The sequence below is a fragment of the Punctularia strigosozonata genome (genome assembly GCF_000264995.1).
Source record: "Punctularia strigosozonata HHB-11173 SS5 unplaced genomic scaffold PUNSTscaffold_1, whole genome shotgun sequence".
Classification (NCBI taxonomy): domain Eukaryota; kingdom Fungi; phylum Basidiomycota; class Agaricomycetes; order Corticiales; family Punctulariaceae; genus Punctularia; species Punctularia strigosozonata.
The window spans coordinates 73,204-86,966 of NW_006767433.1; the positions used below are offsets into that span (position 1 = coordinate 73,204).

At 54.0% G+C, this 13,763-nt stretch overlaps 5 protein-coding genes across 5 annotated transcripts; 3 read left to right on the forward strand and 2 right to left on the reverse strand.

The window, feature by feature from the left end:
* Window positions 1-706: 706 nt before the first annotated feature.
* Window positions 707-1,774, reverse strand: PUNSTDRAFT_128797 (uncharacterized protein; the record flags this gene model as incomplete). The annotated part of the gene is made up of 4 exons (XM_007377969.1): window positions 707-871; window positions 927-1,476; window positions 1,529-1,566; window positions 1,619-1,774. 4 exons carry the CDS (start codon window positions 1,772-1,774, stop codon window positions 707-709), a joined length of 909 nt encoding a protein of 302 aa, XP_007378031.1.
* A 2,034-nt stretch (window positions 1,775-3,808) lies between these two features.
* PUNSTDRAFT_78565 (DUF221-domain-containing protein) lies at window positions 3,809-7,314 on the forward strand. Its single transcript, XM_007377970.1, has 8 exons — window positions 3,809-4,226; window positions 4,283-4,391; window positions 4,445-4,746; window positions 4,810-5,489; window positions 5,556-5,710; window positions 5,772-6,344; window positions 6,400-6,610; window positions 6,666-7,314. Exons 1-8 carry the CDS (start codon window positions 4,169-4,171, stop codon window positions 7,158-7,160), a joined length of 2,583 nt encoding a protein of 860 aa, XP_007378032.1. The 5' UTR covers window positions 3,809-4,168; the 3' UTR covers window positions 7,161-7,314.
* Window positions 7,315-8,039: 725 nt separating this feature from the next.
* Window positions 8,040-9,958, forward strand: PUNSTDRAFT_94082 (kinase-like protein; the record flags this gene model as incomplete). The annotated part of the gene is made up of 7 exons (XM_007377971.1): window positions 8,040-8,411; window positions 8,467-8,647; window positions 8,705-8,950; window positions 9,013-9,189; window positions 9,251-9,319; window positions 9,374-9,595; window positions 9,653-9,958. The coding sequence occupies exons 1-7, from the start codon at window positions 8,209-8,211 to the stop codon at window positions 9,956-9,958; spliced, it is 1,404 nt and encodes a 467-aa protein (XP_007378033.1). The 5' UTR covers window positions 8,040-8,208.
* Window positions 9,959-10,546: 588 nt separating this feature from the next.
* PUNSTDRAFT_128800 (uncharacterized protein) lies at window positions 10,547-11,129 on the reverse strand (the record flags this gene model as incomplete). Its single annotated transcript, XM_007377972.1, has 3 exons — window positions 10,547-10,876; window positions 10,929-10,990; window positions 11,042-11,129. 3 exons carry the CDS (start codon window positions 11,127-11,129, stop codon window positions 10,547-10,549), a joined length of 480 nt encoding a protein of 159 aa, XP_007378034.1.
* A 1,493-nt stretch (window positions 11,130-12,622) lies between these two features.
* On the forward strand, window positions 12,623-13,743 carry PUNSTDRAFT_139777 (uncharacterized protein; the record flags this gene model as incomplete). Its single annotated transcript, XM_007377973.1, has 4 exons — window positions 12,623-12,782; window positions 12,839-12,986; window positions 13,045-13,295; window positions 13,349-13,743. The coding sequence occupies 4 exons, from the start codon at window positions 12,623-12,625 to the stop codon at window positions 13,741-13,743; spliced, it is 954 nt and encodes a 317-aa protein (XP_007378035.1).
* Window positions 13,744-13,763: the final 20 nt, after the last annotated feature.

Here is a 13,763-nt window from a genome sequence, read left to right on the forward strand (position 1 = left end):
TAGAGCTATCTGAGGATGATTGCTCTTCTGACCTGCCTTCTGCTAGCAATTGCAGTGTATATCCCTCTACGAGGTCGCGTATGCTTCGTGCTCGTACGGAGTGTCGAGGCATGGGGGAAAGCGACACACGCGGTATCTAACTCAATCTCGTGGCAAGCCCATTGTTCGGGATCCAATATATTGCAGCTCCGATGGACGTGCCGAAGTGTCGGCAGACAAGGAATCACGCACATAATCCGGACATAATCAGCTGGTGTAGCGGGGGGTTCAAAGTTGATGTTGAACTTTGTATATCGTACAAATATGGAAATATCACACGCTCGTTACCTATTATGTACAGATTCTCTCACATGTTCTATTCTTGTGTTCTTCTTTGCGATCTTCTATCTTTCCTGATTGATATTACCGCTTTAGGCACATTCTTTTGTTCCCTTTATGGAAATGCTTCCCTCGAGCTCCCTCACATATACCAGGAGCTCTCCCTTCGCATCTCCTCAGTCTTTTCCCTTATACTTGACTGAGGAGTGAGTCTGCCATGTCCCTTCATGTCCCTTATGTCCTAACGTACTTATGATGCCTCTGTAGTCATATATTAGGTACTACATGCGTAACTCAGTCTTTTCCCTTATACTTTGACTGAGGATCATATATTAGGGAATTATCGCTCTTGCCTTCAGATCCAGAAGTTCATCAGTTGAGAGTCGGATTATAGTCGTGTAGCGACACCAGAATCGACACAGAATCGACGCATAATCCAACACATAATCAGTGCATAATCGCCAACTTTGAGTCCCCCTAATGTAGCGATGACACTCTTGAAGCCGGCGAAAAGCATGGTAGCGGCGAGGTGGATCGCTTGGTCCGGTTGTTTCTGAATGGTGAGCATTAATCCGAGTAAACACCCTTGAACGCATCGAAGATCTCACTATGTCTCCCTTGGCAGTCTCGCATGCGCTCAAGAATGCCATGAAAGCGTTCGGCAGCGGGATTGGCATCAACCTCTCGATCGTGAGGGTCTCGTCGCACATGACGAACCCGCTGTTCAGCGGGTCATCCGCATCTTGGTGGCCATGGCATGCCAGATGCACCATGGTTGCTTGCAGCAGCTTCTCAAGAAATGCGGCTACGGTGACACCAACATCTCCGCTTTGAGAGTCATCGTCCGAGGATATGGTTATGGCGGCCCCTTCAGGCACGATCGCTTTGACAGCCGCAACATCTTCGGACGCAAAGAGCAGGTCCTTCCACTGCGCAGCGTACGATTGGGGTACTGCGGCAGCAAGTACCCTAACCCTCTGTTTTTCGACGCGTGCATACGCTGACCTCGCCGCCAGTAGGGCGCCGAGCGTCGGTGTATACGATGAAACGACGTAGTCGGAGCACCGTGAATTCTGGACCCCCGCGGCGTCGATCGGAAGGTGCGCAAAGGGTCCGGTTGGACACCACCACATGCGGGGGCGGTCTTTCCCTCGATGCCTGCGCGATCCCAAGTCAATATCCCGTCCGTGTATTTATAGGTGACTCGTACCGAAAGTCCCAGGGCATCCAATACAGGCCGAACGACGTCTGTCCACAGGCGTGATAAAATATTGTTTATTCTCATCACTCTTGATTCCACGACAATAGCTGACTTAGATATCTTCAGATGCTCTCCGACAAGTGAACGAGCCTCTGCGATGTCGGATTTCCACTCCGTGCTCGACTCCACCAACCAGTGGTACGTGACGTTCTTCAAGGGGATTGCGATGATGTCTCTATCGGATTTGGCGATCATCGCGTGACATCCCACCACGTTCTGCTTCTTGAACGAGCGTCCCGAACTCATCGGGCAGGAGAAATCGCTCGAAGCCCGGCATTCTACGGATTTCGTCCAACAGCGTGTTGAAGTCCTCACTCTGTATCCTTATTCTATCTACTACGGCTTCGACGGCTCGGGGATTGGTAATAGAACCTCGCCTCACGCGGACTGCCTCCAGCTGTCTGGCAAGTGAGGACAATCGAACTCGTAAGTCGTCCGGAACGGTGTCGAACGTTGAGCGGAAACGAAGCATGTGCATCCAAAAGATAGCACGTCCCTGTTCGATGATTTCAAGAGCCTTTTCCGGGAGTGATAGATGTAATACCGCTAGGTGACAGGTAACTGAAGGAAAGTTTGGGTGATCAACGGGGATCGTGTGGAGTAATCCTTCCGCCAGCACTATGGCCTCCTCTAAACTTCCCGGAGTTCCTAGTAACTCGAAGCGCTCGCATAGATGAGATATCACCGACGCAGCAGTATTCGCGTAAGCGGTATGCGAGATCGGGGTTGCATTCAACAAACGTCGGTCGCGGATCAACGCTTCCTCGAGAGAAGATCCAGGTGGATCCGGCTACTCCTGAATTTGGCTGCCTGTGCCACAGCGTTTTGCTGCAAATCAATGACGTTTTGCAGATTATCAGAAGAACCGGTTGACAAGAAGATTCGGTAGAAGATGAATGCTAGGATCCGCTGAGCCGTAGCTCGCATTAGGTTTCCGAAAGCGCATAGGTCAATAGACTTTCGACACAGCGACTCTGCGATGAGCCCGTCTTTCGTGCGGAAAGTGTGACGCGCGTTTTCAGAGAGGATACGTGCGTAGAACGACATCACGATGGGGCAAGCGACGCGTTCAGTAGAGCAGTTGGCTAGTGCTTGCTGACCATATTCCACGGCGGATCGTAGATCAGAGAGTTCATCGGCAAAGATGTAACGTTCATAGAGCGTGCTGGCTAGTTGCATGAGTCCGTGATGGCGGGTGGCAGACGATTCATCCGGGGTATCTTTGTAGGATGGATCGTCGAAGGAAGGACTTGAACATGCTGTGACGGCATCTTCTGTAACGAGCGCGGTGCATATATTGATGCACTCGGTCGCGGATCCGAGGTCGCTTCGCTCGCAAAACTGCTTGTGCAGCTCCAGCGCTTCTGCATATCGGCCGGAGGGCATGCGAGGGTCATCTGTCAAGAAATTTGTGTCATGGTGTGCTTCCGAAGCATATGGTTCATACCTGCTGCACAGTGGGATATGCGGGGCGCATCCGGGTCGGAGGGTAGGTCGTGAGCTGTTCCTTCAGGGACTACGTGTATCGGATGGAACGTTAATACAACGCGCTGGTATGAAGCTAGAAACATACGCGCTCCTCCTTCGTAACCCCTGTTACAACCCCCCAGTAGGGAATGACAATCGGTCGATGGTTCCATGGGTACATTGAGCAGTCTAGGAGAGGGCCTTATATGCCTCTGGACACAAGATCATCATCAGATTCAGAAACGAGATCGCGCCCGGTAAGATTAGCACGATAAGTCTGATGACCATTTCACTTCGGGTGTACGTTAGGGATACGGACGAGATATAGAACCTGTACACCACATTCAGGAAGGCTGTAGTTTGAGCTCGAGGGGACGATGATTACTCGAATGACGGCATTCGTCCTTGATTCTGAGCTGCGGCGTCTAGAAAGCAGAGCGGCGATGGTTTCTGAGACAGAAGCTGAAGTGTGTCTCGCTTACGTTCAAGACCACCACGCCCTGTGCACATATTTAGGCAATCCGACGTATTTCTCCATTTTCTCTGCTCGGCTTATGGGCAAGTTGGCTGGGAGACGTAGAAAAAGAAAGTCCTGAAGTTCAGAGAGAGTCTTTCAACGGGAAGATGGATACTGTTGAGTGAGAGACGAAGATGGTTGAGGGATGAATCGATGACGAACTTGAGGAAGGCCGTCCGAGACAGAAGTCGCAAGATGCTCGACGTCAGCTCGAGAGGTTTCTTGCTCTCAACTTCCACTCACATCGTCCTACGGCCCGGTAATTGCTCGACGTCCGACTGTCCAGCGCGGAGTATGTGAATCGCATGCATATACACGATTTCCGACCAGACAACCATACAAATTACGGGCGTTCCGACAAGCATCCTTGCAACGCAATACTATACGGACAATGGCTTGCATAAGAGATCTGCCTCCGAGCGGATCAACTACATCGTCCGGAGAGACCTCCGCGTCCAGAAATGAACCTAAACCCGGCGTCTAACCTCGATCATGTTTGCCCTTCGATGTCAGTCGCTCACGTTGAAAAGGTTGCAGGGGATGTCGGACTCAGCCAGGTGTCGCCCCCCCTCTGACGACTCGGATTCACGACCACCGCCCGCAAGATGACGGCGACGAGCAACGCTGACGCGACGGGCGCGACCATCCCTTCCTTTCTTTCAGGTGAGTGTCGATGTTTACTGCGGCAGGAGTCGGACGTTGATCAGTATTTGACGCAGCACTCACATTCGGCGTGGCCGTTTTTATCGCGTGTATCACCATATTCTACTGCCTTCATACCAAATATCGCAACATATACCAACCCCGCACGTTCCTTACTCCCGTCCAGTACGTGCTCGTATCTACCTCACGTCGCTCTTTCTGATAAGGAACGATCCCAGCAAACGCCCCCGTCCTCTCCCACTGTCCTTCTTCCCCTGGTTCGCGGCTCTCGCGCGCGCTCGTGATGCCCACATCCTCGCCATGAACGGCCCTGACGCCTACTTCTTCGTCCGTTTCATCAGGCTGCTCTGCATGATCCTCATTCCGGTTTGGGTCGTGGCCTGGGCAGTGCTCATGCCCATCTCTGCCATCGCGCCCAATGGCGGACAGAAGGGTCTGAACATGTTCGCATTCGGCAACGTACCGGCGGACAAGCAGATCAGGCACGTCGCGCACTTGGCCGTCGCGGTCGTCGTTATACGTACGTCTCCTACTCTCAACCTGCCTTCGATACATGTTCACTAAATCATGCATTGTCGCGCAGTCTACACGCTCTTTTTAATATATCGTGAATACACGCACTTTGTACTCATTCGTCATCGGCACCTCTCCGGGCCCGCGCACACCCGCCTCGCGCGCGCCCGCACGGTGATGCTCACCCACCTCCCGAAACCGCTTTGCACCCCGGAAGCCCTCCGCGCGCGTATCCCCTCTCCCGTGACGCACATCTGGTTCCCGCGCTCGACTCCGGGGCTCGACGCGCTCTTCGCCGAGCGCGAGCGCGAGTGCATCCGACTCGAGAAGGGCGAGGGTACGCTCCTCCGGCGCGCGGTCAAGAACGTCAACTCCAACAAGGCGCCCTCGCCTGATGCCTCTGGCGATGCGGAGAAGGGCGGGAGATCGTTGTACGCAACGGCGAGCCGGTTCGTCGCGCGCGAAGACATGCCGACGCATCGGCTCGTGAAGTTCGTAGGGCCGAAGGTGCAGACGCTCGACCACTCGCCAGCCCTAATCAAGGAACAGAGCGATCGTATCGAGGCTGGGAGGGAGGCTTATCGCGCGGCGCAACGAGGCGAGGATTGGGCACAGAAGCGGTATCCGCTGACGGGCGCGGCGTTTGTGAGGTTCGAGAGGGTGGAAGACGCGCATGCATTCGTGAGGGACGTCGGGCCTGTGACCGGGGTGAAGGGCTTGAGCGCCGCGATGGAGGTCGTGCCGGAAGACGTGAGTTCGACTTCTCTTTGTCTGTCTGTTGACGAGGTTGTTGATTGAGGAATCTTTGCTTCGCAGGTGATCTGGGGAAACTTGGGAATGTCGCGTAGCGTGCAGATCTTCCGCTCGGGTGTCAGCTGGGTGCTGACCATCGCCCTCATCGTGCTCTGGGCGATCCCTGTTGCTTTCGTTGGCGTTGTGTCGAACGTCAACGCACTCTGCAGCGAAGTCCAGTATGTCATTGTGTTCTTCCTCCATAAGCCTGCTCTCCCTGACAAACCTTCGCGTGGATAGCTTTCTCTCGTGGATCTGCAAGCTTCCGGCGCCCGTTATCGGCATCATCGAAGGTGTCGTTCCGCCCGTGCTCCTCTCAATCCTCTTCGCGCTCCTGCCCATCATCCTGCGCGGGATGATCAAACTCGAGGGAACGCCCCGACATTCGGAGGTTGAGCAGGCGCTCTTCCCTCGTCTGTGGCTCTTCCAGATCGTCCACTGCTTCCTCATCATCACTTTCTCTTCCGGCCTTACCATCTCACTCTCTCACCTCCCCAAGACAACATCCGACATTGTGATACAACTCGCGACGCACCTCCCGGGCGCGGGAATGTTCTTCGTCACTTACGTCACTACGAGCGCCCTTACGATGGCGGGCGTGGGTGTCGGTCAAGTGGGATCTCTTGCGATGAGGTTGATACGCAAGTTGCTCGGTATGACTACGCCGAGGGAGGTGTGGGAGACCGAGTGGGGGATGGGAAGGCTCGAGTTAGCCGCAATATGGCCTGGTGTGGCCCTGCTTGGATGTGTCTCCATTGTCTATTCGGTCATCCAGCCCGTCGTCATCGGGGTCGGCGCGGTCGGTTTCGTCTTGTGCGTTGTTCGTCCCCCCTGCTTTGCACCAGTATTGACGGATTCGTCTTCATAGGTTGTACGCGACGTACAAATACTTGATGATGTACATCGTGGACCAATCTGAAGAGCTAGAGACGGGTGGCATGTACTATCCTCGTGCGCTCGGGACCGTGTTCGTCGCTCTGTATCTCCTTGAGGCGTGCCTTTCCGGGCTGTTCTTCCTCAGCACCGACCCCACCACCGGAGGGAGAACACTGATAGGTCTGATCGGCGGTTCCGTCATGGTACGCGCAGGTTCTTCTCACCCTTATCTGTGACGTGCTGATTTTGTCCATTAAGGCCGGCACGATCCTATTCACGGCGTCCGTCCAGATCTGGATGGAGCGCTGGCAATTCCCACCTTCATCGTACACATTCCTGGACGTCAAGGCGCACCTCTTCAAATCCGGTTCGGTCGCATGGCTCAATCTCGCCCTCGATGGCGGTAGCGTTGCAGCCAGCACCACGTCCGGCTCCACCCCGCCCACGTCCCCGACCTCGCCTACCTTCTATGGCGGGCTGAAGGAAGAGCATCTCGCCGGCGCGCAGTACGGGCGCACGACGGGGCTGCACGCGACCGCGTTCGATCCACCGTCGACGTGGAAGGACCAGAGGCTGGTGTGGATTGCGGACGACGAGCAGGGTTTGGGTTTGGGCAGGGCGGAGGTGAGGAGATTGAGGAGGGCCGGTGTCGGCGCGAGTTGTGAATGGGCGAGGATGGATGACCGGGGTACGGTGGAGGTGGCGATGGGTCCGCCAGACGAGGCCTGGTATGGTGGGATGACGATTGCTTGAAATTTTTCAGTAAGAGGAACGGACGGTGGACGGCGATCAGTGTGGTGTTCTCCTTTGACGTCGTAGTTCTTTGCCCATTATATCTTATGTAATATCTACTTGTTGGACGTGTCTCTAAAGTCAAGGCGAACCCTCTGACAATGGTAGGAATCAGTAACATAGCTTCGAGGTTCTGTGGCGCCCACTCGGTATTGAAGTTGTCGCCTTCAGACCCCTTGACTTCGACTTCGCCCGCCTCACATCAACTCCCCACGTCGAACGCGAGGCAATGCTATACTATCATAGTCCGGCAACCCTGTGCTTAGCTGATCCTGCTTGATGCTGGCGTCCAGTATTACCAAGCTGTATCCGCCCAAGCACCGCCCGCGCTGCGGAAAAGCAGCTTCACATAGACACAAATGCAACGACGTGGTGCTCTCTTCCGTTCCACATTTCTATGCGCCAACTTCCCTCACTGCCAGGCTGGCGTCGCTCAGGTCGTTGCATTTAGTCGCTTTGTTGTGTTGCTCGAGACGCCGGTACTTCAATGAGCTGGTCACCAGGAACCTCCGCGCGGCGAGCGGCTAGCGCTCCCACTTCCATTCGATACTCCTTACCACCTTCTCCGCGCGCAAGAAGGGGTAGTGCCGAAACTTTTACAATTGTCATCGAACAAGAAGATGGAACGCTCGCGCAAAATTCCGCGAAATTCATCCCTACCCCTCCACATCCGGTTGGGCCAGGTCGGGCGTTTGACAGGTCTCGCCGCGAGGGCTTCCGAATGTCTATGCCGGCGCCGGCAGAACATCCTAACGAGACTCCTACTTATCCCTACCCACAAGCCTCGATCTTGGCCTTGCGTCGTTCACCTAATGCCAACTTCAGCTCGTTGACCAGTCTCGTGCAGCCAGCTCATGTGGTTAACGCGAATACACCACCTTCCTTTTCCCACACCGAGTTGGTCATACCAAATGGACCTCCGCCGCCGCTCGTGCTCGCTACGTTGCCCCCGTCCAACTATCTGTCCGTGGAATCCGTTGTGCATCTCGATGTTCCGGAGACCATTCAAATGGAGCAAATCGCGAGGGAATCTCAGGAGTGGGACCGTCAATGGCAACATGAGATTGCCTACGTGTTACATCGACTATTTCGTCTAGGACTGCGGATGAGGGAGCGAAAGTTCAAGCCCGCATTGAGGAAGCGCATCTTGAAATGGATGCGCAGAGAGAACGTCGAGGCGACGGCTTCCCCAAGAGAAGAATTCTCGATGATGTATGTGATACAGTGCCCCCTCTTGCTTGATAATCTCTTATTGGTTGGTATACAGACATGTGGCAATTCTCGTACCTTCACTGGTGGCAACCGCACCAGGACGTAGTTGGACGCAAATTACGCAACAGTCCGCGCTGAATAAAGCGAGAGAGATTTTGTCATCGAAGGAATCCATGAGGGAAGCAATGCTGCTGGAGGGGCAGGAAGCGTTGGACATGGTGGATCTGCTGGATCAGGTAAGCGCATAGATCTGCATGGCCCTGCGTAGGCGGCTGCTTACGAGCTCCTCTTAGACAGCGGACGTGTTCTCAGGCATTTATCGTCAACGGGCGATGTGGCTTCTAAGCAGACTCTGCAAGAGATGCGGCCTGCTTCCAAGCTCCTGCTGCATCTCAGAGGTACTGCAGCGCATAACTCGCGATCCATTGTTCACCGGAGGTTTTGCCGACGTTTATCGTGGTCAATTGGGGTCGAGGGACGTCGCGCTGAAGGTCCTGCGGGTATTCGGAGGGAGCTCCGGTAGGAATGACGTTCTCAAGGTGGGTAGAAACTCTCTATTAGTGGTAACATGCCTCAATTGTCGGATCCCGCTGTTCCGTAGGCATTCTGCAAAGAAGCAGCCCTATGGAAGCGATTGCGACATCCGAACGTGGTACCATTCCTCGGAGTGTCAACCACAGCGTTCGAAGGAAGGCTATGTCTCCTTAGCCCTTGGCTCGCACACGGGCATGTCAGGATGTATCTGGAGGATCATCCCGACTCGAATCGCCTCAAGTTCGTGAGTATTGGCTACATTCACACTATTCGCAACGAAGGCCCTAGGCTTATGTCCGTCACAGCTCTTGGACGTTACGCTGGTCCTTGAATACCTGCACAGCTTGCGAGTCACTCATGGGGATCTTAAAGGTGTACGTGTTATCAGCCCTTCACCCATTGTTTGACATTCAACGATTCGTTTATAGGTCAACATTCTCATTGATGATGATTTGAGGGCTCGACTTGCGGACTTCGGATTGACCGTGATCAGTTCCGATCCTTCCGTGGCACAAGCGATGGACGTCACGACCGCCATGCAGGAGGCGGGGTCAACCCGGTGGATGGCGCCCGAACTCTTTGACCCCAGCGTACCTTGCGCACCGAACACCGCCTCCGATATATATGCCCTTGCGATGGTCTTTTGGGAGGTATGTTTTCGTCAAATTGAAAATGTTCGCGACGCCTCACGCGTGAACACGCGACAGATCTTTGCCGGAGAAAACCCATTTCCCGAAATGCGCATGGAGCCTGCTGTAATTCAGAAGGTTTCTCGAGGAGATCGCCCCCCTCGTCCACTATTCGGTTTATCCTTAGGGCTGTCAGATCCGATATGGGCTTTGATGGAACGATGCTGGCAACATCAAAGTGCTCTTCGTCCGGGAGTGGAGGAGATCGTTCCAATTGTCCAAAAGGCGCATGCTGCGTTCATTCCAGCGCGCGCTACGATGCCGAGGAAACCAGATGCAAACGATGATCGTTCTTCGTTGGACGCATTGTTCGTCGACAAGTAGTACGGTCGAATGTTGAGACCCGACATTGATATACACACGGCAATACATTTGGGTACCGGAGAGCTAGCTCTGAACGCGCTCGGACGAGGGTTCGAAGAACGTGATGTTATAGCTGGGTAGAGGAGTAAAGTGTAGAGTGCAAGGTGAAGATACCTTTCAGATGAGAAGTGGAAGTCTAACGTCTAAGTATGTCCAGCAGCGCCACTATTGAGGAGTTACCATTGCTATGACCTGCGCCACAAAAAATGTTTCGATTTACAGGGCAACTCGTTTCCGAGCAATCTTGCGAGGACGCTCCTGATTGTATATACTCAATGCATGGGAGATGCAACTGAAAAAAAGGCGCCGGCGTTCGTCGCTGGTGAGTGGCCTCTGTCCCGCGTGCCTGGACAACCAGATTTGAGTTACCCAGAAGACTCAGATTGTCAGCATGGATTAGATGAGCACTCTACGGAGTGGGTCCTTGACCATGGCGTTCCCTATAAGCTTGCAGACTACCAATTCCCGGGTATTAAGGACAAACATGGAGTACACTACCGTGCCTCAACCCCCCGTGAAAGATCAAGGAATACTGAGATGTACGCGATACTAGAAACTATGGAGCCACATAATCAATGACGTGAACAAGAAACCGAGGCCGAAGATCGCGCCGACGACGATAATCACGGCGGTCGACGAGGATGCGGATACCAGGAATAGCAGCGACATGGGGACACACACCATGCCGACGATGTTCAGCAGGTTTGTCACGACGACCCGGCCGTGGTCCGAGATCAAGAGAATGCTGGTTGCAGCAATGCCGGCGACAAGGGCACAGATCGAGAGGACAGTTGCGACGGCGAGCACGGGTGAGTTCCGTCCGTCAGCGTTCGTAGCGCTCGTGATTATTTGTACTGCTAGCGCGATGATCCCCAACGCCTTGACGGAGCATCAATTTGCGTAGCAGCGTCTGAAGAATAGAAGGACTCACGTACTGCAAACGGAAGTCATTGCGAGCTCGCGCGGTACGGTCCGCTTCAGCCTGCGCCGGGGCTGCAAGCGCGATTAGAGGAAGGCGTAAAGGCGAGCCCATCAGTGACTGACCGGGCACAATGTGATTGACGTGCGCTTGGCGCTGTCCGGTCTCGTTTCCAGTCGGATTTGGGGATGGCATACGAAGGACGAATATCATGGCGGGTGAACAGGTAGACGGCTATTTTATGAGTTGTGCTAAGTAAGTGGGCGAAGGCGCCAAGCTTTGTAGATGGAGTGGACCTCCCCAACTTGCCTTTTTGTAGTAGAATCCTCGCGATAATTCATCGCCATGGACACCTTTCTTGGACGCATGACGGTCGAGGTGCTGCTGTCTGCGATGTTGACCGGAGTTCGCAGAAGAAGTGTTGATAGGAACGTTGGGCGCGAAATTTCAGTGCTGGATACTGGTTTTCAGTGTCACGCAAGGAACCGTTTAGTGCGAACTGTGGTTTGTTAGTTGCCGGCCATGAGAGCGATGCTGATTTTCAGTACTCAGTGCGCCCGTTTCCGTGATGATCTTGGGAGAAAGTTCTTCGGGCCCAGATTTTCAGTGCGAAAGCACTACTCTTCAGTGCCTGTCCCGGTTCTACGAATCGTGCTCCACCTTGCGCGCGTCCACGTGGCTTCGGTACGGCTGTTCCATTGTATCCGCTGTATAGCACCAAACATGCCATTCCGACCTAAATGCGTCGCCCGAGTTCTGGACATGATGTCGATCAGAATGATCAGTGTTGTCCTCTGGCGATGAACGAAACTCGAGCTTTTTAGTGACCGTGCGCTAAATTTCAGTTCTAGCCAGTGATCCTTCAGTCACTTCACGTCTTCCCCACATGCGCAATAATCTGCACGTGTACCGCGTGCCGTGTCCCTCACGTACAGCGTCGGTGTCTGACCACCGTCGAGGATCGAGTCATCGGTAGAAGACTTCACACTTCAAGACCGTGCGGCATTCGTGCCCTCGTGCCTTTATGTCGGGTTTTGATGTGAAGAACGCGACTGAGCTATTCCAGTGTGCGCAAGAGGTTATCTCATGGTCTTTTCTCAAGTATGAACGCGTTGGACGGCGGAGCAGGGCGGAGGAGTTTCGCGACTGGGCGTTGATGGAACACTGAAGGTCACGTGCATCATTAACGGAAAAACCGGGGGTTTTACCGACGCTCCCGCCGATCCCTTGACTTTCGAACCGTCTGCATCAGACTAAAGGCCATGTCCAGCATAGCTATCCGACATCAGGCAAGGCCATTTGCGCTATAACTTACGGTCAATACTCACTCTACGGATACAGCGTTTTCGAATCAGCCGTTGGAAAAACATGGCATCACCCGAATGGCGCTTTCTCCCGTGCTGCGCGGGCCAGAGTGATAGCAATGCACCGCCTATGACAGGGATCTCTCCACTTGCCACCACTTGCAGGTTGTCGGCTGCGGATGCTTGCGTCGCAGTCGGTCAAACGCTATCAACGGAAGTAGTTCACGTCGCGCATATTAACTCCACCTGGCTTCGTCCAATCTGCTATTTTTCCGTCGAGCCGCCCCTCACTCGATGTACACGCATGACGGGTTGACGAAGAACGTATAAAGGAGGGTTTCGAGCACAAGCCTAAAACACTTCCTCCACCCCCTCGTCGATCCCACGCCTCACGCAAATTCCATGGCCGGCGGTTTCAACTACGCGAAATACCTTAGCATCGACAGCGTTGCTGCTGCTGTCATCTTCGCTATTCTATATGTGCCTTTGGCATGCGTTTTTACCGTCAAACTATTCCGCGGATTCACAATGACGCGACTCCTTCTTACGCTCTTCTGTTTTCGTACGTCCCGATCTCAAGTCACCCATTTCAACTTCGACTTACGTTGTCCCTTGCAGTCCGCGTGGGTGCCTTCTCGTTGCGAGGTGTCTTGTCCGGATCATCGAAGGCGGGGGAGAACGAGACGCTGTTCATCGTTTATAGCGTGCTCTACAGCGCCGGGTTTTACTGGGTCCTCTACAGCGCATACAGCCTTGTCCTCGATAGGTGAGCCGTCATCTCCTATATCGTAGTCACGAGAGCTAAGTTCTGATCCTTTGTGCAGAGGCGATATCAATGGCAACATCCCCAATCTCGGTGTTATCTCCCGCGTCTCCCGCAATCGCCACCTGATACATATTGTGCTCGTCGTCGCTGTTGGTCTCGGCGTCAAAGCAGCGATCGACGCGACGAGCAGCAACGAAAAGACACGTAACGAGTCGCAAGGCGACAGGAGGATTAGCGTGATCATCTATCTCGTAGTCGCTGTGCTTCTGGCGATACAAAACGTTTTACTGGTCATGGTGGAATTCCAAAGTATGTGCTCTCACGTATGCTTTGCAGCAACGAAACCGATAGCTTGACTTTAGGTCCCACAGATCATCGCATCCCCATCGCATCCAGCATGTCGCTCGAGAGCGAACAACGAACCTTCGGCGCGCGCCATGCCTCGCGCCTCCTGGCAGTCATCACCGTCCTCATCCTCATCCGCGAAGTCTTCTTCATCGCCACCTCCTCTTCCTTCAGTACTCAGAATAAGGAGGTGCTATGGTACCCTCTTTCCGCGTCAACAGAGTATATCGCGCTCGCGGTGTTCTCCATCCAGGGACTGCTGCCGACTAGGGCGCAGCTGAAATTCGCGGAAGAGGCGAAGAAATATGGAAGCACTGGAGTTCCTTTGGCAACGCAACAGCATACCAGCTCACCGTATACTGTGGGGTCAGCGTACAGCGTGCAATATCCCTATTCTACCTCGCACGCGTAAAGGGTTATACCGTTATTTGG

Bases quoted from the DNA above. Each gene is read 5' to 3' on its own strand.
- PUNSTDRAFT_78565 (XM_007377970.1), top strand. From the start codon at position 4,169: ATGACGGCGACGAGCAACGCTGACGCGACGGGCGCGACCATCCCTTCC. The intron at 4,227-4,282 runs GTGAGTGTCGAT...TATTTGACGCAG, and splicing joins CATCCCTTCCTTTCTTTCAG to CACTCACATTCGGCGTGGCC. The intron at 5,711-5,771 runs GTATGTCATTGT...TCGCGTGGATAG, and splicing joins GCACTCTGCAGCGAAGTCCA to CTTTCTCTCGTGGATCTGCA.